Here is a 26,234-nt window from a genome sequence, read left to right as displayed (position 1 = left end):
TCACTTTCACTTGCTGAACAAAAGACAAAGAGAGAACCTTAAAAGCAGCAAGGGAAAAGCAACTCATTACAAAGGAATTCCCATGACTATGAGTGAATATTTCAGCAAAACCCTGGTGGAGCAGATGGTAGAATGATAATTTTTGGGTGTGGAAAGAAAAAACTGTCAACCAAGGATGTTTTACTTAGCAAAGTTTTCCTTTAATTCTGAAGAGTTTTTGCTAGAAAAAAACTGAAGGTGTGGCAGCACTTGCTGCCGCTGTGCCGTGCTGCACGGGCCGAGGGCTCCTGCAGCTGCTCGCGGGGAGCCGGAGGCGGAGAAGAACGGCGAGGAAGAGACTGACGCTTCTGCTCCCCGCTGCCCGCCACTTACGCAGGGATCCCCGACTCGGTCTCAGAGCTGCGCGTTAAAAAAAAAAAAAAAAAAAAAAAGCAGCCGCCGTCACCTCTTGCAATATTGCAAGATGGGGAAAAGCAGACCATGGTGAATTCGGGAAGCACCTCCCAGCCGCCCCTGGTGACGGCCGGCTCCCTTTCCTGGAAGCGGTGCGCAAGCTGCGGGGGCAAGATTGCGGACTGCTTTCTGCTCTGTGCCATGGACAGCTACTAGCATAACCGGTGCCTCAAGTGCTCCTGCTGCCAGACGCAGCTGGGCGGCATCAGCACGTCCTGTTACACCAAGAGCAGCATGATCCTTTACAGAAATGACTACATTAGGTTATTTGGGAATAGTGGTGCTTGCAGTACTTGTGGACTGTCTATTCCCTGTGAGTAAACTCGTCATGAGGGCCCAATGCAATGTGTATCATCTGAAGTGTTTTACATGCTCTACCTGCCAGAATCGCCTGGTCCCGGGAGACCGGTTTCACTACATCAATGGCAGTTTATTTTGTGAACATGACAGACCTACAGCTCTCATCAATGGCCATTTGAATTCACTTCAGAGCAATCCACTACTGCCAGACCAGAAGGTCTGCTAAAAGGTCAGAGTAATGCAGAATGCGTGCCTTCATCTCAGATCTCGTTCATCACAGGTGGATCCCATGTGTCTTCAGTAGACAAGTCACCTTTGTAGCTAGCACCAGTGCCAGCTCCATGCCATTGCACCTTCTTTGGTCTTGATTGCTCTTCCCGCATTTATGCGTGTATTAAAATGACTGAATATGAATATTAAGGACTCCGTGAACCTGAGCTAATGGGAGACTGTAGAGAAAATGAAAAAAGATCCGCTGGAGGACATCTTTGAGGCGGGAGGTGGGGGGAGAGGGGAGCACTTGGGAGGAGGGAAATGACTAATGAAGCTAATTAAAAGAAGCATTCAAATCTGCTTTCCACCCTCATTAACAATTAGCAGGGCACTGGCCAGTTTGTACCCTGTGTTTTACCTTAACAACATTCTGTTTGCTCTTTGTATATTTAAGTGTTGTAAGGAAATGTGTTTCAATCAAAACTGAACATGAGATAAAGGAAAGAGATGTGGCTTTTGTGATAGTCTATCACAAACACTTTTATTCTATCTCTGTAAAATACATTGTATGTATGCATATAAGTGTTTTTATCCTAATGTTGCTACTCCCATGGCAAAGACACACACACACACACAAATCAGGCTTATAACAGCTACTATGTAGAAATTCCCCCCTACTTCTAATTTGCTGAATGAAGAAAAAATCTTTTATTTGTGATATTTTCAGAGACATTTGCTCTAGAATGGTGTGTTTAAATAATAAAAGCTTAAAAGAAAAAAAAAACAGCAAAAAACCTGAAGGTGTTGGTTACCACTAGACCAGTTTTACAAGAAATGCTAAAGGAAGTTCTTCAAGCTGAAATGAAAGGATGATAATAAAGGTAATTAATCACTTATAACTCCAGTATAATGGTTAGAAGATAAATAATTTAATAATTATTATTTATTATTGGATACATAATATTAAAAGACATAAATTGTGGCATCAGAAACAAAATGTGACAGAGTATAAAATTGTAGAGCTTTTGTATGTGTTCAAATTTTTTATCAGTTTAAAAGAGACTGTTAAAACTGTAAGACTTTTTAATGCAAGTCTAAAGGTAACTACAAAACAAAACTCTACACTTGATACAAAGGATAAACAGAAAAGAGCAAAAACATACCATTATAGAAAATCAACAAATCACAAAGGAACAAGAGAAGAAAGAAGCAACAGAACTACAAAATGTCAAAACACATTAAAGTGGCAATAGTAAGTCCATCTCTATCAATAAATACTTTAAAGGTAAATGAAATAAAATTTCTAATTAAAAGACATAAAAGTGGCTGAATGGACTTAAAAAAAACAGGACTAACTTATTTGCTGCCTACAAGAGATTCATTTCAGCTTTAAGGATACACATAGATTGAAAGCAAAGGGACGGAAAAAGATATTCTATACAAATGGAAATCAGCACATAGTAGAGTAGCTCTATTATATCAGCAAAATAAAGACAAAAACTGTCATAAGAGACAAAGAGGTCATTATACAATGATAAAGCAGTTAATTCATCAGGAAGATATAGCAATTGTAAATACTTATGCACCAAACATTGGAACACCTAAGTATATAAAACAAATATTAACAGATTTGAAGAGAGAAATAGACAGCAATACAATAATAGTAGGGACCTTCAAGATGCCACTTTCAACAATGGATCATCGAAAAAGAAAATCAGTAAGGAAACACTGGACTTAAAACTATGCCTTACACCAGATGGATCAAACAACTATATACAGAGCATTCCTTCCAGCAGAAACAGAATATACACTCTTCTCATGTGCCCATAGAACATTCTCCAAGATAGATCATAAGTTAGGGCACAAAACAAGTTTTAATAAGGTTTTAAAAGAAGACTGAAATCATATCATGCACCTTGTCCAATCACAATAACACAAAACTAAAAACCAACTAAAAGAAGAAAATTGGAAAATGCACAAATATATGGAGATTAAACAAGCAGCTCCTGAACAACCATTAGGGTTAAAGAAGAAATCAAAAGGGAACATACCTTGAGACAAATGAAATGAAAACACAACATACCAAAATTTATAGGATCCAATAAAAGCTGTTCTAAGAGGGAAGTATATAGTGATAAGTACCAAAAAAAAAAAAAAAAATTACAAATAAACAATCTAACTTCACACCTCAAGAAACTAAAAAATGAGGACTGAAATAAGTCCACAGTTAGCAGAAGGAGGAAATAATAAAGATTAGAGGAGAAATAAATAAAAAGAAACACCCGAAAAACAACAGAAAAGGTCAATAAAGAATAAATTTATTCAATTTAAGTAAGTAAAAGATCTGTATGTTGAAAATTATAAGACATTGATGAAAGAAATTGAAGACAAAAATAAATGGAAAGATATTTCATGTTCATGGATTCAAAGAATCAATATTGCTGAAAGTCCACACTACTCTAAGTGATCTACAGATTCAATGCAATCTCTATCCAAATTCCAACTGCATTCTTCACAGAAATAGAAAAAACAAATAAAAACTCATAGAAAACCACTAAAAAAAAAACAAAAACCCCACCTAAAGCAATAAATACTAAGAAAGAAGAAAAAAGCTCTCCAGCCTTGTTTCCATAATATGCCCTGACTTCAAACTATACTACAAAGCTATGTTAATCAAAACAGTATGATACTGACATTAAAAACAGACATATAGATCAATGGAACAAAATATCCAGCCCAGAAATAAACCTATGCCTATATGGTCAATTAACTTTCATCAAAGGAGCCACAAACTAGGAATGGATAATCTCTTCAATAAATGGTGATGGGAAAATTGGATATCCACATGCAAAAGAATGAAACTGGATCCCTATCTTACATCATATGCAAATATAAGGTCAAAATGGATTAAAGACTTTAACAGAAGACTTGAAATCATAAAACTCCTAAACAATAACAAAGGGGAAATGCTTCTTAACATTGGTTTTGGCAATAGTTTTTTGGATTTCATACCAAAAGTGAAAGCAACAGATACAAAAATAAACAAGTTTAATTATATCAAACTAAAAAGCTTTTGCACTGTAGAAGAAACCATCAACAAAATGAAAAGGCAACCAATGGAATGGGAGAAAATATTTGCACACCACACATCCACCAAGAGTTAATATCCAAAATATACAAGGAACTTACAAAACTCAAAAAACAAATAATCCAGTTTAAAAATAGGCAAAGGATCTGAACAGACATTTTCCCAAAGAAGGCATACAAATGGCTAACACATGAAAAGGCACTCATCATCCCTGGTCACTAGGGAAATGCCAGTCAAAATCATGAGATAGCACCCAACACCTATACATCAAAAAGATAAGGGATAAATGCTGGCAAGGATATGGATGAAAGGGAACCCTTGTACACTGCTGCTGCTAAGTCACTTCAGTCGTGTCCGACTCTATGTGACCCCATAGACGGCAGCCCACCAGGCTCCCCCGTCCCTGGGATTCTCCAGGAAAGAACACTGGAGTGGGTTGCCATTTCCTTCTCCTCCTTGTACACTACTGGTAGGGATATAAATCGAAACAGTCATTATGGAAAAGAGTATGGAGTTTCCTCAAAAAATTCAAAACATAAGTACCAGCAATCCCCGGGTTATATCCAAAGGAAACAAAATCAGTATCTCAAAGAAATGTCTGTACACCTGATTTCATTGCAGTTATTATTTATGGTAGCCAAACCATGGAAACAACCTAACCATTAAGAAATGAATGGATAAAGAAAATATATATACAACAGGCTATTATTCAGCTTTTAAAAAGAAGGAAATTCTGCCTTTTGTGACAACATGGATGAAACATCATACAAAGTGAATTAAGTCAGACAGAGAAAGACAAATCCTGCATGGTATCTCTTACAAGTGGAATCCTAAATAAAAAGGTCAAACTCATAAAAATGAGTTGCCAGGGGCTGGGGATATAGCAGAAACAGAGGCTGGTAAAAGAATACAAACTTTTAGCTATAAGAAGATTAAGATATGAGGACCTAATGTATAAAATGGTGAGTAGAGTTGAAAATAACTGTATTATTTGCTGAGAGAGTTGAACTTGTGTTCTTATCCCCCCAAAATTTAAAAAGGTAAATATGTGAAGTGACAGATGTTAACTAACTTGATGGTGGGAAACTTTTGTAGTGTATATGTTTATCAAACTACCATACTGAACACTTTAAATATAGTATAATTTTATTTGTCAATTATACCTTAATAAAGCTGGGGTGGAGGAGGAATTAAATTATTCCAGTCCCCAGTCACATTCCATATTCTGAAAAGAACTTATAAAGTCCTTGTAGAGAAACAAGACTATCCAAGGGTTATACTTTGACAATAAGATCTGACAGAAGAGATGCAAATATATATGTGAAAATATATCAGAACTAAGCATGAAGTTTATCTTTTCCAGAGTGATATTTTTTTCTTATTCATCTTGATTAGGCCACTTGCTTTTTATCTCTTTTTTAAAATCCCAAATTTCATTTTTTTAAACTGTTGATTATGTTTCATTAGCTGATATATGTTGTTGCTGGTCACTTAACCCCTTAATTCCTTTGTTTTTGGTAATTTAGTTGTGCTAAGTGGTGGATTTAATTGCAATTATCAGCATATTGCCTCAACAGGAACTTAAATCAGCCTTCCTCTAAGGAAGCCAAAAAATATTAGTAGATATAAAGAATAAACTGTCTCCTTTCCAAGTTAAGAGTCTATTGCCATTTGGGGAGATATTAGTACTTATATGGTATTCTTATTAGTCTTGAGTCACATTTGTCAACTACACTTAGTAAACACTATGCAGAATACATTACTAGATTTAGAAAGCTGAGGAAGTTGTAAATAAAGAAGAAAGTGAGTTCCAGAAACTGAGGCAGTTACAATCTATTAGGAGATATAAAACAGATAATACATTTCAGAACACAAGTATGTAGTTATTTAAGCAATTACATTTTTATAAAGATATAAAAAATTTGACAGATTGTGGTAAGTGATCCTGTTAAAAGTTAAACCAAAGCACATTACAGCTCTGCTCAAATTCCTCCATTTCTCTCAAAGTATATGACCACAAGGCCTTACATAATCTTGCCTCCCCACTTCACCTTTGTGTTTCTGACCTCATGTCTACTACTCTTACTTCTCATTCATTTCCTCCAGCTTCTTTTTCTAAAGACCTACCCTGATTCCTGGGCTTCCCTGATAGCTCAGTTGGTAAAGAATCTGCCTGCAATGCAGGAGACCCTGGTTCAATCCCTAGGTTGGGAAGAACCACTGGAGAAGGGATAGGCTACCCACTCTAGTATTCTTGGGCTTCCCTTGTGGCTCAGCTGGTAAAGAATCCACCTGCAATGTGGGAGACCTGGGTTGGGAAGATCCCTTGGAGAAGGGAAAGGCTACCCACTCCAGTATTCTGGCCTGGAGAATTCCATGGATGGTATAGTCCACTGGGTCGCAAAGAGTCGGACACAACTTCACTTTCACTTTTCTTTCTTTACCCTAATCCTTCTATTTAATTCTAATCCTAAACGTCTATTCCAGCATTCCCAATTTAATCTCCTTTACTCTGCCCCATATTTTTCTTTTCTCATACTATTTATCACCTTCTAAAATACTATAGGACTTATTTATATACTGTTACAGTTGTTCCCCACCTCCATCTCAAAAATGTTAACTTCTCAAGGGTAAGAATTCACTGTCTGTTTTCTTAACTGGCATATCCCAAACCTGGCACACAATAAAAACTCAATTTATGCAAGTTCGTATATATTAAATCAAGCAGATAACTCACAAATCTTTGGTTTACTTTCAGTTGTATATTGTGTCAGAATACTCATTCCAAAACAAAAACAAAATACTAAGTTTGTCAATCCATCAGCTTTTGAATGAATCTCATTTTTTCCTTCAAAATATATCCCTTCCTTTAAAATATTTATTTTTAACAAGCCCACAAGTTGGTCATCATGCTGGTTTTTCTCTCATTAGGTAGTTCCACGTCAATTTACACTTGCAAAAATGAATCTATGATTCAGAGTAGATGTAAAATCAGTTTTCTAGCTTATGAGAAAACTCAACTACTAAGTACATCATTTATCATCACTATCAACACTTGATATTGGCTTTTTCCTTTTGTCCAACAAATTCTCAGCAGTCTCCCAATAATTACGTGTTATAATAGTGTATGGGGAGGAGGGGATGTCTGCAGTCCTGAAAATGACAAAGTACTGTGGCAGGATCAATGTGATCAAACTTCTATAATCCTCAGGATTCAAATATAGCAAAATTCTGTAAAATAATCGGAAAGAAATCCCCAAAGTCTCAAATTATCATGAGTAGGATACAGTCTTCCACTTTAAATACACACTTGGAAACAATAAAGTATAGTAAGTTCAGTGAGTTTGACAGAAAATGAATACAAGGGACACAAGAATAGGCAGCAGTCTTAACTAACAAAGAGACCTAAGTAGTAGAACCACTTCAGCTGTGCTAAGATAGCAAGAAAATCTTTAAAACTCTTCAGAAGTAAGTGTCATAATATGGCAAGTTCATGTATGGGATAAGATTTTCCCATCATACAGATAATGAAACTAACTGTTTACTGCTAACGTGTTTCCTACATTCCCACACCAGAATTTATTTAGGTCACCAGACAGAAGGAAATGCAGCAAGACTGAGATGTCATGGTGAACAGGAGCACTAATGGCTAGCCATGTGTGACATTATTATATCATCATTTATAACCCTTCTATAATCTGCTCCTCCCATTCCACCCACTCATTTATCTGCACTGGAGGGAACTTTATACAAGTAGCCAAGCAAACATTTTCTAACTATACTTCAGAATTATCTCAGTCCTCAGGATACCCAGGATAAGAATCACTCATCACTAGATTTCTCCAGCTCAGCTACCTAATATCTGAAATTCAGTTGTTTCGCCAACTAGATCATTTCTTTTGTGGATTTTAGAACATTCCCCAGCTTTGAGTCACTAATTCGATAATCCTAAAGCATGGTTCTGGTAATGTAACTTGACTTGCTCAAAAATACTTCATGGTTTCTCTTCATGGCTTAATAAATATATAAAAAGTAAAAGCAAAAACTTCTGACTTGGTATTCATGGCGTTAAATGATCTAATCCTAATATACCTCCCGATCATTATTTTCTATTAATACTACCCTTTTTTAATATAAATATATTTATTTTAATTGGAGGCTAATTACTTTACAATATTGTACTGTATTTGCCATACATCAACATGAATACTACCCTTTTAATCATAACTTTTTTCACCTAAGCTGGAATTCTTGTTCTTATCCTCCCCCTTCCTCATGGGCTACTTTTTTGCCAGAACAACTTCCCTACTTTATATGGCTTTCAATGTATTTAAAAATAAGAAGATACACAAGGTTTGGTCCTTGCCTTCAAAGGAGTACATAGGTCAAAGGGAAATAGTCACAGAAACAGCTGATGAATTATAAAATAGAATAAATATACTGTAACAGACATACACATGCTATCAAAGAAAAAATGTTGCCTTCAGATACGTACTCAAAACATACATACTCAAAATATTTACGATGGAAATGCCCAGAAATATAAAATAGTATAAACTACAAATTAGGTTCTTTCAAAAATTACTCAATTTGTAAAAATGTCCCCAATCCATAGAATATCCCATTCTGTCATTTCCCCTACCCATGTTTATACCAATACCTAAAGAATAAGAAATTATCTGTATCAATTTGTAAGTAAATATGCTAAAAGTTCATTCAATAATATAAATCTCATATCTGTACTTGCCACTGACTGGTAACCAACAGTTCACAACTGGCACCAGTCTGCAGACGACACTTTTAGTAGCACGATCACACATATTGGGATTCTTACATGACCCAAAAGATCCACATTTCCCTCTTTTGCTCTGTCAGCCAAAACAAACAGAAATGCAATGAAACAAAACGCATTAAAATTATGACTTCAAATATAATGCTGATGTAGTAAAATACTTTAAAGGATACGAATTTCTGTGACAGCCTTCAAGGAATCTAAACCTTTTTCTGTTACCCCTAGGAAAAAAAATCCTACATTCTTACAGATATTTTTAAACTTTTCCATAAAAGCTACTTCATTAGAATTTGTATAAACTTTTTACTAAGAGAATAGATAAAACAATATTAGATCACAGGTTTAAAAATGCAATATAATAAATTGCACATAGAGTGACAACCTACTCAAATTTATTTTTGTATTCTTACCTATACTAAGAAATACAAACGAGACTGTACTCATAAAATCAACTGAAAAAGGCAAGAAATTACCTTGAACTGTATGAGGCTGGGATGCAACTGGAAAAGATGGTGCTTTGATTATGCCTTCTCTGATTTCAGAAGAAAAAAGTGTATCACTGGCTGTCAAAATGTTACAGTCTGAATATTGAAGTTTCTGCTTACTATTGCTACCTTTCCATGATTTCCCTTTGTTCACTTCTGTTTGGACAATTTTCACTGAGCCAATATTAGAGTCCAAGTTTTCACTGTCATTGGAATAAACATCTTCATGTATATTATCAGATATTTTAAATAACCTGCAAAAAATTTGCATATGTAATCATCACTTAGAATATAAAAAACTAGCATAAAATTGGTTCCTTTAAAAATACCTATAGGTCATGGCTTATTAGAACACAAAAGCTAATCATTCTTCTAAAGTATGATTTGCTAAGTTACACCGAATTATGTTTTTTCCCTTTCTTAAAACTCAGATAAATCCATCTGTGGTGGCCAGCCTCTGAGACAGCTTTGATGCTCCTTGTATCCTGGTGCTCACACTTTTTTGGAATCACCTTCTTTGAATCAGGACTTGCCTATAAGACTAGCAGAGTGCTGTGGAAGGACAAGCATGTGACATCTAAGGCCAGGTCATAAAAGACTGTCACTTCCACACAGTCTCTTAGGTCATTCATTCTGAGGGGACCTAGCCATTATAACATGAGAACACTGAAGCAATCCTACAAAGCAGCCCATGTGGATAGGTTCTTGTCAGTAACTAGCACCAACTTCCCAAGCACTGTTCAATAATCATTTGAGTGTAAGAAATGGCTCTCCACAAAGTTCTGTAAAACAAAGAAGGGCCATCTTTATGACTGTAATTTACTATAGTTGACTGGTTCAAAGACAATCCATCAAAGTAATTTGTTCACAATAGCCCTAAGGGAAGAAGTGATCAATAAGATTCCTAATAATACAACACTAGCACATTATAGAATAAGTAACAGAGCTGACAGCAGGTTATCAGTCTTACGGAATTCTGTAAGGAATGACACCCAAATAATTATACTACAAATACAAAATATTTTCTGTTATTTTCACTATTAATCTTAATGATAGGTTTTTTTGTGTTAGTCACTTCAGTTGCATCCATCTCTTTTCGACCCCATGGACTATAGCCCCCAAGGCTCCTCTGTTCATGGGATTTCCCAGGCAAGGATACTGGAGTGGGTTGCCATTTCCTTCTCTAGGGGATCTTCCTGACCTAGAAATCGAACCTACGTCTCCTGCATCGCAGGCAGATTCTTTACCATCTGAGCCACCAGGGAAGCCCAAGTTTTTGTATGAGAGCCAGTCATGTATGGATCTGAGAGCTGGACTATAAAGAAAGCTGAGCAGCAAAGAATTGATGCTTTTGAACTGTGGTGTTGGAGAGGACTCTTCAGAGTCCCTTGGACTGCAAAGAGATTCAACCAGTCCATCCTAAAGGAAATCAGTCCTGAATATTCACTGAAGGACTGATGTTGAAGCTGAAACTCCAATACTTTGACCACCTGATGTGAAGAATTGACTCATCTGAAAAGACCCTGAGGCTGGGAAAGATTGAGGGCAGGAGGAGAAGGGGATGACAGAGGATGAGATGGTTGGATGGCATCACTGACTCAATGAACATGAGTTTGACTAAACTCCAGGAGTTGGTGATGGACAGGGAAGCCTGGCATGCTATAGTCCATGCGGTCGCAAAGAGTCAGACATGACTGAGTGACTGAATTGAACTGAATTGAATCTTTCAAAAAACTAGAGACATGTATTCTAAAACAAACTATAGAGCTGCATCTTCCAACGGTAGCAGTACTGTTTTTGAAGACAGAAAATTCAAAAGCAGATGGTTAATTTTTCATAATACAACAGAATCCCATTTTAAAATAGTATTGAAAATAAGGAAAACACTGATGCCAACAGTGTTATATGCTGTGATATCACTTAAAAGCACAGATTTTGGAATCAGACAAACCTGGGTATAAATCAAAAGCTTCTCCACTTTCTATCTGTATGACTTTAAAGTCAGAGTTTGAAATAGATTTTTCCAACTGTAAAAATATTATCCACACAACTAATTATTTAAATTCCCTGAACCTCAGATTCTTCCTAGGTCCTTTGGCTCTTCCACTCCACACTCTCTTATGTCCTTTGCTTCTTTACAGAATTTTATATTTACTTCTTTACTGAATTTTATATCTACTTCCTGGTCTTAACAAAAATATTTACTTGCCCTGGAAAACTCACTCTTAAAAAAACTCTTCAGTTCAGTTCAGTTCAGTCGCTCAGTCGTGTCCGACTCTTTGCGACCCCATGAATCGCAGCACGCCAGGCCTCCCTGTCCATCACCAACTCCCGGAGTTCACTCAGACTCACGTCCATCAAGTCAGTGATGCCATCCAGCCATCTCATCCTCGGTCATCCCCTTCTTCTCCTGCCCCCAATCCCTCCCAGCATCAGTCTTTTCCAATGAGTCAACTCTTCACATGAGGTGGCCAAAGTACTGGAGCTTCAGATTTAGCATCATTCCTTCCAAAGAAATCCCAGGGTTGATCTCCTTCAGAATGGACTGGTTGGATCTCCTTGCAGTCCAAGGGACCCTCAAAAGTCTTCTCCAACACCACAGTTCAAAAGCATCAATTCTTTGGTGCTCAGCCTTCTTCACAGTCCAACTCTCACATCCATATATGACCACTGGAAAAACCATAGCCTTGACTAGACGGACCTTAGTCGGCAAAGTAATGTCTCTGCTTTTGAATATACTATCTAGGTTGGTCATAACTTTTCTTCCAAGGAGTAAGCATCTTTTAATTTCATGACTGCAGTCACCATCTGCAGTGACTTTGGAGCCCCCCAGAATAAATTCTGACACTGTTTCCACTGTTTCCCCATCTATTTCCCATGAAGTGATGGGACCGGATGCCATGATCTTCATTTTCTGAATGCTGAGCTTTAAGCCAACTTTTTCACTCTCCTCTTTCACTTTCATCAAGAGGCTTTTTAGCTCCTCTTCACTTTCTGCCATAAGGGTGGTGTCATCTGCATATCTGAGGTTATTGATATTTCTCCTGACAATCTTGATTCCAGCTTGTGCTTCTTCCAGTCCAGCGCTTCTCATGATGTACACTGCATAGAAGTTAAATAAGCAAGGTGACAATATACAGCCTTGACGGACTCCTTTTCCTATTTGAAACCAGTCTGTTGTTCCATGTCCAGTTCTTACTGTTGCTTCCTGACCTGCATACAGATTTCTCAAGAGGCAGGTTAGGTGGTCTGGTATTCCCATCTCTTTCAGAATTTTCCACAGTTTATTGTGATCCACACAGTCAAAGGCTTTGGCATAGTCAATAAAGCAGAAATAGATGTTTTTCTGGAACTCTCTTGCTTTTTCCATGATCCAGCGGATGTCAGCAATTTGATCTCTAGTTCCTCTGCCTTTTCTAAAACCAGCTTGAACATCAGGGAGTTCACGGTTCACATATTGCTGAAGCCTGGCTTGGAGAATTTTGAGCATGACTTTACTAGCACATGAGATGAGTGCAACTGTGCAGTAGTTTGAGCATTCTTTGGCATTGCCTTTCTTTGGAATTGGAATGAAAACTGACCTTTTCCAGTCCTGTGGCCACTGCTGAGTGTTCCAAATTTGCTGGCATATTGACTGCAGCACTTTCACAGCATCCTTTTTCAGGATTTGAAACAGCTCAACTGGAATTTCATCACCTCCACTAGCTTTGTTCGTAGTGATGCTTTCTAAGGCCCACTTGACTTCACATACCAAGATGTCTGGCTCTAGATTAGTGATCACATCATCATGATTATCTGGGTCGTGAAGATCTTTTTTATACAGTTCTTCCGTGTATTCTTGCCACCTCTTCTTAATATCTTCTGCTTCTGTTAGGTCCATACCATTTCTGTCCTTTATCGAGCCCATCTTTGCATGAAATGTTCCCTTGGTATCTGTGATTTTCTTGAAGAGATCTCTAGTCTTTCCCATTCTGTTGTTTTCCTCTATTTCTTTGCATTGATTGCTGAAGAAGGCTTTCTTATCTCTTCTTGCTATTCTTTGGAACTCTGCATTCAGATGCTTATATCTTTCCTTTTCTCCTTTAAGTGGACAAAACTGCTAATTCTCTCACATTTCTTCTCCACACCAAATTTACACCATTACTTTTCCACTCTCCCACAAAAGTATCTGTGCTATCTAGCTATGCAACATTGGATTCCTCCTCATTGCATATATCCTATATCAACCTCTGGTCACTTTAGAATCTTTTCCTCTTAATTACAAGCTGTTCCATAAACTGGGTTGTTGCTGTTCAGTTGCTCAGTCGTGTCCGACTCTTTGCGACCCCATGGACTGCAGCACGCCAGGCTTCCCTGTCCTTCACCATCTCCCAGAGTAACTGAGTTACTTCACCATTTACGTAGACAACTCATTCAAAATTCTACCCTCTACGTTTCTTAGCCTTTTATCTCTAGTAGCTTTCTCCCTCATCTGATTTCAGTCACCTACTCTCCTGCCTTAGATGTTATCATTATCCTCTTTCAAAACAACAATTCTAAAAAATCATTTTCTGACCACAACCTCCTATCCTTTTAGCTTGTTTGCTCAAGGTAATAATGAGGTCAAAGAACAAAATTACTATAATTAACTTCTTTATTTTCTCCCAAACCATCTTCCCTTTCACTTTTCTCAGGTACCTTGAATGCATTTAATACCATGACATATCTTTGCAATCACTCTCTTATCAATATTCTAAACCCCTCTCCCCTTTTATACTTTTATCATACTTATCTTGCAAATCTGAAATTCTATGTAAATCTATCTACTATTTTTTCATAATTGCAGTCAAGTGGTAGAACACTATTGAAAAAAGCACAACTATTAGGTGGATGAATAATATTCAAATTCAAATTCACATCAGCCAAGACTGAAGAAACAAAGTCAATATACAAAAATCAACTGTATATCAACACACTTTCAATGGATAATCTGAAATTCCATTTAAAATAACATCAAAAAGAATAAGTACTTATGAGTAAATGTAACAAAATAAGTATAAGACTTGTCCACTGAAAGCTACAAAATATCTTCGAAAGAGATTAAAGACAATCTAAATAAGTGGAAAGGTATCCCATGTTCACAGATTGGTAATCCTAAATAAAATGCTTTTTCAAATCTGTGAGTAATTCTAGCAAAGTCCTATACCGAATGCACGGTAGTGGGAACTCCCAAATTTGTAGACTGCAAGGCAGAAATTTGGATAGCCTGTCACCCTATTTGTGGCTGGCATTTGAAGTAGGGTAGTCTTGTGGGACTGAATCCTTACTTAACTCTTGGAGTGTGATGCTAACTCTAGGAGTTAGTAAGAAGATTGAATTGTATTGTTGGACATCAATTGGTATTGAAGAATCAGATAAATGGATGGTACGAAAACACTCCAGACTTTCCATTTATGGTCAGTGGATTATCAGTGCAAGTGCCATGTCATTCAATGGGGAAAGAACAGTTTTGCTTTGCTTTTAACAAATGGTGCTGGAACAACTGGATATCTATGTGCAAAAGAATGAAGCTGGGCTTCTACTTTGTACTATATTGAAAAATTAACTCAAAATGGATGATAGACCCAAATGTAAGAGCAAAATCTTGGAAGAAAATGTAAGAGTAAGTGTTTACAACCTTGGATTAGGCAATGGTTTCTTAGATAGGACACCAAAAATCCAATCAAAAATTAGAAAAATTGGACTTCATCAAAATTAAAAACTTTTGGCCAGCTAAAGATATGAACAGAAAAGTGAAACACAGCACACAGAATGTAAGAAAATATTTGCTACTCATATAACTGATAAGGGATTTTCAACCAGCATAAGTAAAGGACCCTTACAACTCAACAATAAAAAGACAACACAATTTAAAAAACAGATCAAGGATTTGAACAGACAGTACTCCAAGTAAGATATGCAAATAGCCTATAATCACACAAAAAGCTGCCCAACACCTTTAGTCAGCAGAAACACATGAATCAAAACCACAATGAGACATACATCACACCCATTTTGTATGGCTATAATAGAAAAGACAAACAACAAATACTAGCAAGGAGGTGGAGAATTCAGAAACTTCATACACTACTAGAGAAATTGTTCAGCAGTAGGCTGCAAGTCCATGGGGTCACTAAGAGTTGACACGACTGAGCGACTTCACTTTCATGCATTGGAGAAGGAAATGGCCACCCACTCCAGTGTTCTTGCCTGGAGAATCCCAGGGACAGGAGAGCCTGGTGGGCTGCCGTCTATGGGGTCGCACAGAGTCGGATACGACTGAAGCGACTTAGCAGCAGCAGCATAGTTACTTTGTAAAACAATTTGGCAGTTTCTCAGAAAAAGATAAATATAGAGTTAATATATGACCCAGCAATTCCACTTCTAAGTATAAATCCAAAAGAATTAAAATACATTTGACTCTTGAACAACATAGGTTTAAACTGCATTGGTCTACTTATACTCGGATTTTTTTCTTCTTTAATAAATACTACAGTAGTATACAATCTGAGTTGGTTGAGTCCACTGATGCAGATCTACAGATAAGGAAAGCCAACTATAAAGTTATACTTCAATTTCTGACTTCCCAGGAGGTCAACACCCTTATTAAGCCCTGTGTGTTCAAGGGTCAAATGTATATATTCACACAAAAACTTACATCTGAATTTTCATGGCAACATTATTCATAATAGCCAAAAAGTGGAAAGAACTCAAAAGTTCATCAATTGACAGATCAATAAACAAAATGTGATATACCCATTCAATGAAATGTTACTGGCCATAAAAAGAATAAAGTACTGATGTATGGCAGAACATGGTTGAACCTTGAAAATGTTGTCCTAAGAGAAAGAAGCCAGACAGAAAAGGCTCCACTTATAACATTAAATATCTAGAATAGGAAAACCCACAGAAACAGAAAACAATTAGTAAATGCCAGGGGCTGGGTGAGACATGGAGAAATAGGGAGTAACTTAATGAGTAGAGTTAGTCTGGGGCAGCAAAAATTGTATACTAGTGATGGTTGCACAACTCTGTGACTATTCTAAAATCTATAAATTGTACACTTTTCAAAATAATTAATTTTATGATATGTGAATTACATCATAATAAAATTTATTTAAAAATTCACAGACATCAACCTCAATTGGGACCTTCACAGTGTCCAACTCTACCATTATTCTAATTAGAGTGCTTTCCCATTCTCCATAATTTCTTCCACCCTTCTCATACTTGCTCAATATCTCTACTTTCCCCTTCAAATTCCACAGATGACTCCATCTCTTATGTCAAAGAAAAAAGAAAATCCATCAGTGATATCTCCTCTGAATCCTAAACCCATATATCCAATTGTCTATTTGGACATTTTGTATGTATTTAAAAAAACATGTACAAATTTGTACTCAACACCTTCCCCTATTTTTCCTTTGCAGTTTCTACATCATGAAAGAACACTATCAATCCTTCATCAATCTAGCTCAAGCCAGACATTTAGGAATCAGGTCCTAGGTCAAGTTACCATTTTCTCTCATCTAGACTAGTAAAATAATCTAAATGGCCCTTCACAATGTATTCCAGTTCTCTTCTAATTTATCCTACTGGGGCAAAAATGGACTTTAAATAAAAAAAGAATATCTAATTTTACTTCTCTGCTCAAAACCCAGGACCTTAGGGTGACAGTTCTCAAACTTTTGTGTGCCTAACAATCATTCAAAAAATGGGTTAAAAATGAAGATTCCTTGGTCCCATCCCCACCTTGATCCAGAGTGTGATTCAACAGATCTAAGGAAGGAACCAGGAATCCAAATTTTTTAACAAGCACTCCATGTGATTCTGATGCAGTGAGTTCACAGGCCATAATTTAATAAGCACTGAAATGGCAACCCACTCCAGTACTCTTGCCTGGAGAATCAGAGGGACGGGGGAGCCTGGTAGGCTGCCGTATATGGGGTCGCACAGAGTCAGACATGACTGAAGTGACTTAGCAGCAGCGGCACCTTAAAAGTACAAAATGTTTCACTCTCTACAAGATTCTGAATGACTTAGCCCCTCCATACTTTGTCTCTTAGCATGCTCTCATTCTCTCTTACTTTAAACTAGAAAAATTTCTAAGAATAAGCCAAGCTCTGTGCTACTTTAGTCCATTTGCACAGACTATTCCTTCTGCCTGGAACACTCTCCTTTATTTGCACTCAGCTTGACTTTATTCTTCCTTAAACTTACAAAATCATTTCTTCAGGGACATCTTCCCTGATTGTACAGCAGATTAGGATCCCATATTAACAGCCATTCTCAAACGATGGTCAAGATTCAGAGTTCATAGGATCAAAACAATTTCCATAACACTTTTCCCCCATCATTTTAATTTACAATATGGTTAAATATCAATAGATATAATCCAAAAAAGCAAAAGCTCTTATGGGAATCCTCAATAATTTTTAAGTGGAAAGGGGTCCTGAAAACAAAAAGTCTGAGAACCTCTGCTCTAACCATATATCTCATCAAAATAATTGTCATACAAAAAGCGTTTAATTATTTTTAGTTACTACTTGCCTTTCCCTCAATAAACTGTAAGCTCTCTGAAGGCAAGAACCTATGGCTAGAACTCAGTTAAGAGAGTGTTGAGTACACAGTAGACCTCTATTTGTTGTTGATTTTTTTCATTCATATTTCATATTTCATATGAATATTTCATATTTCATATTTTTTCTCATTCATATTCTATCATATTTCAAACTCCTGGAGATACACATAAATATTCAACTGTATCACTGAATATCATTTATTTCATTTAATTACCTTTTGCGGAAGGCTGACATGCTCCCTCCTTTATCTTGTGCAGAATTAACTAACTTTGTATCATCTGGAACATTTTTCTCAAGTTCTATCTCAGTGCCAATGTGATTTCTGCATTTCTGAGAAGAACCATATGTCAGCTTGCCAGCAACATGTAAGTCATTGTTACCTGCCCCTCCTAAATTTAGATCATCTTCTTCATATTCATTAGAAGGGAAGTCAAACTGGAATTTTTGAGTTTGTGAAACATAATTTGTGTCTTCATTAGTTATCCTTAAATTTGATGGTAACATTTTTGATCTTTTATTCTGACCTACAAAAAAGAAACACTTTAATTACTACACATTCTCCTTGAAAACAAATTTTAAAAATGATGATAGAAAAATTTAATAAAATTTTTCAAAAAAGCTTACTAGGTGAATAAGAAAAATAACAAAATGATCTGTAATACCATATGTGATTTTGAAATACAATAGTTGTTACTCTTATGGTACATCATAACTGAAGGATAACTCTAAATTAGTTAAGAATTATTGAAATTAAGTTTGAAATTTAAATTAAGCCTACATTATAAAATAGGTTTAATTTCTGACCCACAGAAATAACTATAATTGAAAGTGGGTTGCAAGAATACTGGGATGGGCTGCCATTTCCTCTTCCAGGGGATCTTCCAGACTCAGAGATTGAACCCATGTCTCTTGTGTCTCCTGCGCTAACAGGCAGATTCTTTACCACTGCACCATCTGGGAAGCCCCAAAATTAAGATAATAGAATGTTTTCATCAAGGCAACGGAACTTTAAAGGTGTCTTTACAGAGACTTTAAAAGCATCTTCGAAAGTCTGGAAGGCATTTGGAGGCCTTTTTAGGCCTTAAATTTGCCTTATCATTTACACTATACTAGTATACATACATATTATATATATGGGTGTGTGTTCTATTATAACACACAATAGAATTACTACATTCTATATATAATTTGCTATATACAAGAGTATAAAATATATAAAAATTTTGAAACTAATAAAATGTACATGCATGAACCTACTACTTAATTTAAAAATCAGTTTTACCAACAATATCACATTAGATCACATATACTATTTGAGTGTGTTTGTTTTCTAACTTTATAAAGATGATAACAAACTATATAGTTTTTGCATCTTGTTTTTTTCACTCAATGTATTTCATGAATCTGGTTTCCTAAACCAGAGGATCCTACCTTTAGTAAGGTCTAAGACAAAAACTAAATAGCAGTGACAGTTTTAATGGGATGAGGAAACAAATTCACAGAACAATATAACAGGTGTATGTGATAGTATATTTTGTGCCTGTAATATACATATGTGTGTATATGTATGCATGGAGAAGGAAAATGTTTCAGATTTTACAGTTTGGTGACCACTATTTTGAATAAGTTTCTAACTTTCATTTTATTCCATTAAAATAAAAGAAATGAACATTTCAATATTAGATTTTTTACACTGACATGAGCTGAATGGATTTGACTTCACAACTTATATGTGATACTTTACCTAACAATTTATGACTTTCTATTTCTTCCTCTAATGCCTGAGTATCTGGAATTTCTGAAATCAGTGGAGCAGGTGGAAGAAACCAATCCAAAGATTTTTCACTGTCTAGATGGCTATATAAAATACAAAAATATGAATTTATGTTAACAAAGATATAACATCAGAAACTACATATTTATTAACTAAACATAACTCAGTTACAGACTGGAAAAGGTCAGTTTTCATTTCAATCCCAAAGAAGGGCAATGCCAAAAATTGCTGTACAATTACAGTAATTTCACATGCCAGCAAGGTAATACTTAAAATCCTTCAAGCTAGGCTTCAACAGTACATGAACTGAGAACTTTCAGATGGATAAGATGGATTTAGAAAAGGCAGAGGAACCAGAGATCAAATTGCCAGTATCTGTTTGATCATAGAAAAAGCAAGGAAATTCTAGAAAAACATTGACTTCTGCTTCATTGATTATGCTAAAGCCTTTGACTGTGTGGATCCCAATAAACTTTGGAAAATTCTTAAAAAGATGGGAATACCAGACCACCTTACCTGCCTCCTGAGAAACCTGGATGCAGGTCAAGAAGCAATCATTAGAAATGGACATGGAACAACAGACTGGTTCAAAATTGGGAAAGGAGTACATCAAGGCTGTATACTGTCACTCTGCTTATTTACCTTACATACAGAGTACATCATGAGAAATGCCAGGCTGGATGAATTACAGGGTAGAATCAAGATTGCCAGAAGAAATATCAATAACCTCAATACATAGATGACACCACCCTTATGGCAGAAAGTGAAGAGGAATTAAAGACCCTCTTGGTGAAGGTGAAAGAGGAGACTGAAAATGCTAGCTTAAAACTCAACATTCAAGCCAAAGCAATCTTGAGAAAGAAGAATGGAACTGGAGGAATTAACCTGCCTGACTTCAGACTATACTACAAACCTATAGTCATCAAGACAGTATGGTACTGGCACAAAGACAGAAATACAGATCAATGGAACAAAGTAGAAAGCCCAGAGATACATCCATGCACCTATGGACACCTTATGTTTGACAAAGGAGGCAAGAATATACAATGGAGAAAAGACAATCTCTTTAACAAGTGGTGCTGGGAAAACTGGTCAACCACCTGTAAAAGAATGAAACTAAAACACTTTCTAACACCACACACAAAAATAAAATGGATTGAAGATCTAAATGTTAAGATCAGAAACTGTAAAACTCCTAGAGGAAAACATAGGCAAAACACTCTCTGACATAAATCACACCAAGATCCTCTATGACCCACCTCCCAGAGTAATGGAAATAAAAGCAAAAATAAACAAAGGGGACCTAATTAAACTTAAAAGCTTTTGCACAATGAAGGAAATTACAAGAAAGGGTGAAAAGACAGCCTTCAAAGTGGGAGAAATAACAGCAAATGAAGCAACTGACAAAGAATTAATCTCAAAAACATAAAAACAGCTCATGTAGCTCAATACCAGAAAAATAAACAACCTAATAAAAGAATGAGCCAAAGAACTAAACAGACATTTCTCCAAAGAAGACATACAGATAGCTAACAAACACATGAAAAGATGCTCAACATCACTCATTATCAGAGAAATGCAAATCAAAGCCACAATGAGGTACCATCTCACGTCTATCAGAATAGCTGCTATCAAAAAGTCTACAAACAATAAATGCTGGAGAGGATGTGGAGAAAAGGGAACCCTCTTATACTGTTGGTGGGAATGTGAACTAGTACAGCCACTATGGAGAATAGTGTGGAGATTCCTTAAAAAACTGGAAATAGAACTGCCATATGACCCAGCAATCCCACTGCTGGGCATACACACTGAGGATACCAGAATTGAAACAGATACATGTACCCAATGTTCATCACAGCACTGTTTACAATAGCTAGGACATGGAAGCAACCTAGATGTCCATCGGCAGATGAATGGATAAGAAAGTTGTGGTACATATACACAATGGAATATTACTGAGCGATTAAAAAGAACACATTTGAATCAGTTCTAATGAGGTGGATGAAACTGGAGCCTATTATACAGAATGAAGTAAGTCAGAAAAAAAAACAACCACCTTTACAGTATATTAAAGCATATATATGGAATTTAGAAAGCTGGTAACAACAACCCTATATGTGAGATAGCAAAAGAGACACAGATGTAAAGAACAGACTTTTGGACTCCGTGGGACTTGGTGAGGACGGGATGATTTGAGAATAGTGCTGAAACATGTATACTACCATATGTGAAACAGATCACCAGTCCAAGTATGATGCATGAAACAGGGCACTCAAAGCTGGTACACTGGGACAGCCCAGAGGGATGGGATGGGGAGGGAAGAGGGAAGGGAGTTTGGGATGGGAAAAACATGTACACCCATGGCTGATTCATGTCAATGTATGGCAAAAACTATGACAATATTGTAAAGTAATTAGCCTCCAATTAAAATAAGTAAATTAACAACAACAACAAAAAAAAAAACAGCATTAAAAAATCTAAGATCATGGCATCTGGTCCCATCAGTTCAGTTCAGTTCAGTTCAGTCACTCAGTCGTGTCCGACTCTTCGCAATCCCATGGACCACAGCACACCAAGCCTCCCTGTCCATCACCAACTCCTGGAGTTTACTCAGACTCATCTCCATTGAGTCGGTGATGCCATCCAACCGTCTCATCCTCTGTCCCCTTCTGCTTCTGCCCTCAATCTTTCCCAGCACCAGGGTCTTTTCAAATGAGTCAGCTCTTCACATCAAGTGGCCAAAGTATTAGAGTTTCAGCTTCAACATCAGTCCTTCCAATGAACACTCAGGATTGATCTCCTTTAGGATGGACTGTTTGGATCTCCTTGCAATCCAAGGGACTCTCAAGGGTCTTCTCCAGCACCACAGGTCAAAAGCAACAATTCTTCAGCTCTCAGCTTTCTTTAGAGTCCAACTCTCACATCCATACATGAACACTGGAAAAACCATAGCCTTGACTAGACGGCCCTTTGTTGGCAAAGTAATGTTTCTGCTTTTTAATATGCTGTCTAGGTTGGTCATAACTTTCCTTCCAAGGAGTAAGCATCTTTTAATTTCATGGCTGCAGTCACCATCTGCAATGATTTTGGAGTCCAAGAAAATAAAGTCTGACACTGTTTCCACTGTTTCCCCATCTATTTGCCATGAAGTGATGGGACCGGATGCTATGATCTTAGTTTTCTGAATGTTGAGCTTTAAGCCAGCTTTTTCACTCTCCTCTTTCACTTTCATCAAGAGGCTCTTTAGTTCTTCTTCACTTGCTGCCATAAAAGTGATATTATCTGCATATCTGAGGTTATTGATATTTCTCCCAGCAATCTTGATTCCAGCTTGTGCTTCATCCAACCCAGCGTTTCTCATGATGTACTCTGCTGCTGCTGCTGCCACTAAGTCGCTTCAGTCGTGTCCGACTCTGTGCGACCCCATAGACGGCAGCCCACCAGGCTCCCCCGTCCCTGGGATTCTCCAGGCAAGAATACTGGACTGGGTTACCATTTCCTTCTCCAATGTATGAAAGTGAAAAGTGAAAGTGAAGTCGCTTAGTCATGTCCAACTCTTCGAGACCCCATGGACTGCAGCCTACCAACTTCTGCTGTCCATGGGATTTTCCAGGCAAGAGTACTGGAGTGGGGTGCCATTGCCTTCTCCAGATGTACTCTGCATATAAGTTAAATAAGCAGGGTGACAATATACAGCCTTGACGTATTCCTTTTCCTATTTGGAACCAGTCTGTTGTTCCATGTCCAGTTTTAACTGTTGCTTCCTGACCTGCATACAGATTTCTCAAGAGGTAGGTCCCATCATTTCATGGCAAATAGATGGAGAAAAAATGGAAATGGTGATAGACTTTACTTTCTTTGGCTCCAAAATTCCTGCAGTGACTGCAGCCATGAAATTAAGATACTTGCTCCTTGGAAGAAAAGCTATGACAAACCTAGACAGTGTGTTAAAAAGCAGACACATTACTTTGCTGACAAAGGTCTATATGGTCAAAGCTATGGTTTTTGCAGCAGTTGTGTATGAGATGTTAGAGTTGGACCATAAAGAAGGCTGAGCACGAAAGAATTGATCCTTTCAAACTGTGGAGCTAGAGAAGACTCTTTGAGAGTCCCTGGGACAGCAAGGAGATCAAGCCAGTCAATCCTAAAGGAAATCAGTCTTGAATATTCATTGGAAGGACAGATGCTGAAGCTTCAATACTTTGGCCAGCTGATGCGAAGAGCCAACTCATTGGAAAAGATCCTGATTCTGGGAAAGATTGAAGGCAAGAAGAGAAGGGGATGACAGAGGATGAGATGGTTGGATGGCTTCATCAACTCAATAAACTTGAGTTTGAACAAACTCCAGGACAGAGAAGCCTGGTGTGCTACAGTCCATAGGGTCACAAAGAGTTGGACATGACTGAGCAACTGAACAACATTCAGTTACAAACTCTTAAACTTAATGTACTACCTTTATGTGATAACCTCAATTTATCCTTATAGAGCAGCGTATAGCATATCCTTATACGTTCTCAATCTTTTTTCCTTGTGTGTCATGGGATTAATGACACTGCTCTGAGGTATGCTACCTAAATAATGGCTGTAACTCCATTTTATTTTCTCCAATTCAAATGTTGTGACAGGGATCTTAAATCTGCTTCAATATAAAAAAAGAAAGTAATAAATCACTCCAAAACTTTAGCATCTTAACCAATACAAGTTAGCAAATTACTGATGATACATTGGGCAACTAATCATGGGTCATAAGTGTGTAAATGACACCAAAACATTATTACAAATTAATGTCTTAACTCAAATATTCCTGGTCCAAAACCATCTATGACAACAGGAAATCCAAGAAACCAGTTGAAACTGACAATCAGTTTGAAAACCTATAGTAACTGATGAGATTTTTGTCACCCTATTGGCATCTGCCTATTGCCCTATTGTTCAGCTGTGATCCTATTAACATGTAATGTTTTAATATTTCCTTTCCAACCTAAGTTGGCGGTCCTTCATTAGAACAAAGATAAGCATTGGGAAACAGAAAATAAAGTTGAAGAACACATAAACTGTCTAAGCCAAGTCCTGAGGATTTGATGATCTTTTTCCTTATTGCTTTGTTTAGGGTTTTATCTCCCAGAAGAGGCCCAGTCTTTCACTTTTATACATCTCATAGCACCTCAGACATAGCTACTGCAGCTCTATTTTCCAAATCAAAAATCTGCAACACATTACCTGACAATATCTAACACATTGTCTGACAATACACCAAAACAACTGAAATTTAGGACTATGTCTCAGAGTTCTAAGATGATCACCAGGGTCAATAATTCCCTAGGGTGACTCATAGGACTCAGCAATATAGTCCTACTCATGACTGTTAGGTGAAGTCTGAAGGAACTAACAATACTTTGTATTGTTAGAAGAGCAACCATATGTTCCAAATTTGCCGGTCCTGATTAACAACTGTCATTCCATTTGGATGCACTCTTTCACTCTCAAAAGTGCCCCAGTCTGAATTACATGGTCACATTATTTAATGAATGATTCTTCCATATATGTGTTGAACCTCAAGCTGACTATAAGTTTTTTAAAGTAAAAGTCTTTAAAGTCTTTAAAAATCTTATTCAGTCAATATTTGAATAAATGAAAGAATAAGTGAGCAATAAATAATTTACTCAGTGTTTCACTAAAAAAGAATAGAATACACAGAAAACTTAGAATTAAAATGATTAACATGTGAAAATCCTTAAAAGCAAGTATTTAACAGACTCCCTATTCCCCAATTCATATTTCCTTTGGTGTCACATTTTTATTTCCACCCCTGATTACTGCTTACATTGAACCTGCCTATCACACTTGGCCTTTGGCACACTGCCCTTTCTGTTTCCAAAAGCTGCCATCATCACTCCTTGTCCTGAGCTACTCTTTAACCATTACTTTCAGTCTTTACTTTAGTCAAAAGTAACTTGAACAAACCAGAAATGCAAATGAATGAAAGCCAAATAGGCAAGAATCTATTCTATTTTTAAAATTATAACATGTTAAACTTCAGTTAATCCCTTATACCTGAATTCCGTGTTTACCAAGTATATACCTGAAATGTCATTCCCTGTTGATTCCTTATTTTTTATTTATAAATTTACCAAAGATAAAACTAAAATGCCATAAAAATAAAAAACCAAAAACAATAGACTGCTATTTTTTAAAGCAGACTTACTTTTCAGCTTCATCTGTTTTTTCAAAAAACAAATTATCCAAGGAAAACAAGGAGTCATTTGATTCCAACATTGTTAAAAGCTGGACTTTGTCATAAATCTAAAAAATACCAAAATCCAGTTTATAGCCTATTTACAAAGATGTAGAAAAATTTTTTCTAGATCCATAAACTATAATTATTAATTTCCTAAAATAATCACAGACAGTCTTTCTTCTGCAACTTCCTCCTAAGTGCTTAAATATTCAAATACATTACTCTGTTATCCACTCATTCACACATAGTCACACATGTATGCCTCTCTTCATGCTGCACAAATGCTTAAAA

General features: G+C 36.7%; 1 protein-coding gene and 1 pseudogene across 1 annotated transcript in view; one reads left to right on the top strand and one right to left on the bottom strand.

The window, feature by feature from the left end:
- Positions 1-26,004, bottom strand: part of HFM1 (helicase for meiosis 1) — a 114,626-nt gene extending 88,622 nt beyond the window's left edge. Inside the window, exons 1-5 of the mRNA XM_040232342.1 lie at positions 25,911-26,004; positions 19,676-19,788; positions 18,146-18,455; positions 9,320-9,585; positions 9,020-9,067 (exon numbers count right to left, since the gene is read on the bottom strand). Of these exons, the coding sequence (XP_040088276.1) occupies positions 9,020-9,067; positions 9,320-9,585; positions 18,146-18,455; positions 19,676-19,788; positions 25,911-25,981 (808 nt within the window). The 5' untranslated portion in view covers positions 25,982-26,004. The remainder of the gene's footprint in view (positions 1-9,019; positions 9,068-9,319; positions 9,586-18,145; positions 18,456-19,675; positions 19,789-25,910) is intronic.
- LOC120856872 lies at positions 473-1,165 on the top strand (annotated as a pseudogene).
- Positions 26,005-26,234: the final 230 nt, after the last annotated feature.

This window comes from Oryx dammah, unplaced genomic scaffold (assembly GCF_014754425.2).
Source record: "Oryx dammah isolate SB20612 unplaced genomic scaffold, SCBI_Odam_1.1 HiC_scaffold_28, whole genome shotgun sequence".
Classification (NCBI taxonomy): domain Eukaryota; kingdom Metazoa; phylum Chordata; class Mammalia; order Artiodactyla; family Bovidae; genus Oryx; species Oryx dammah.
Note: the sequence above shows the minus strand (reverse complement) of the source record. Positions and strands in the feature narration are given on the sequence as shown.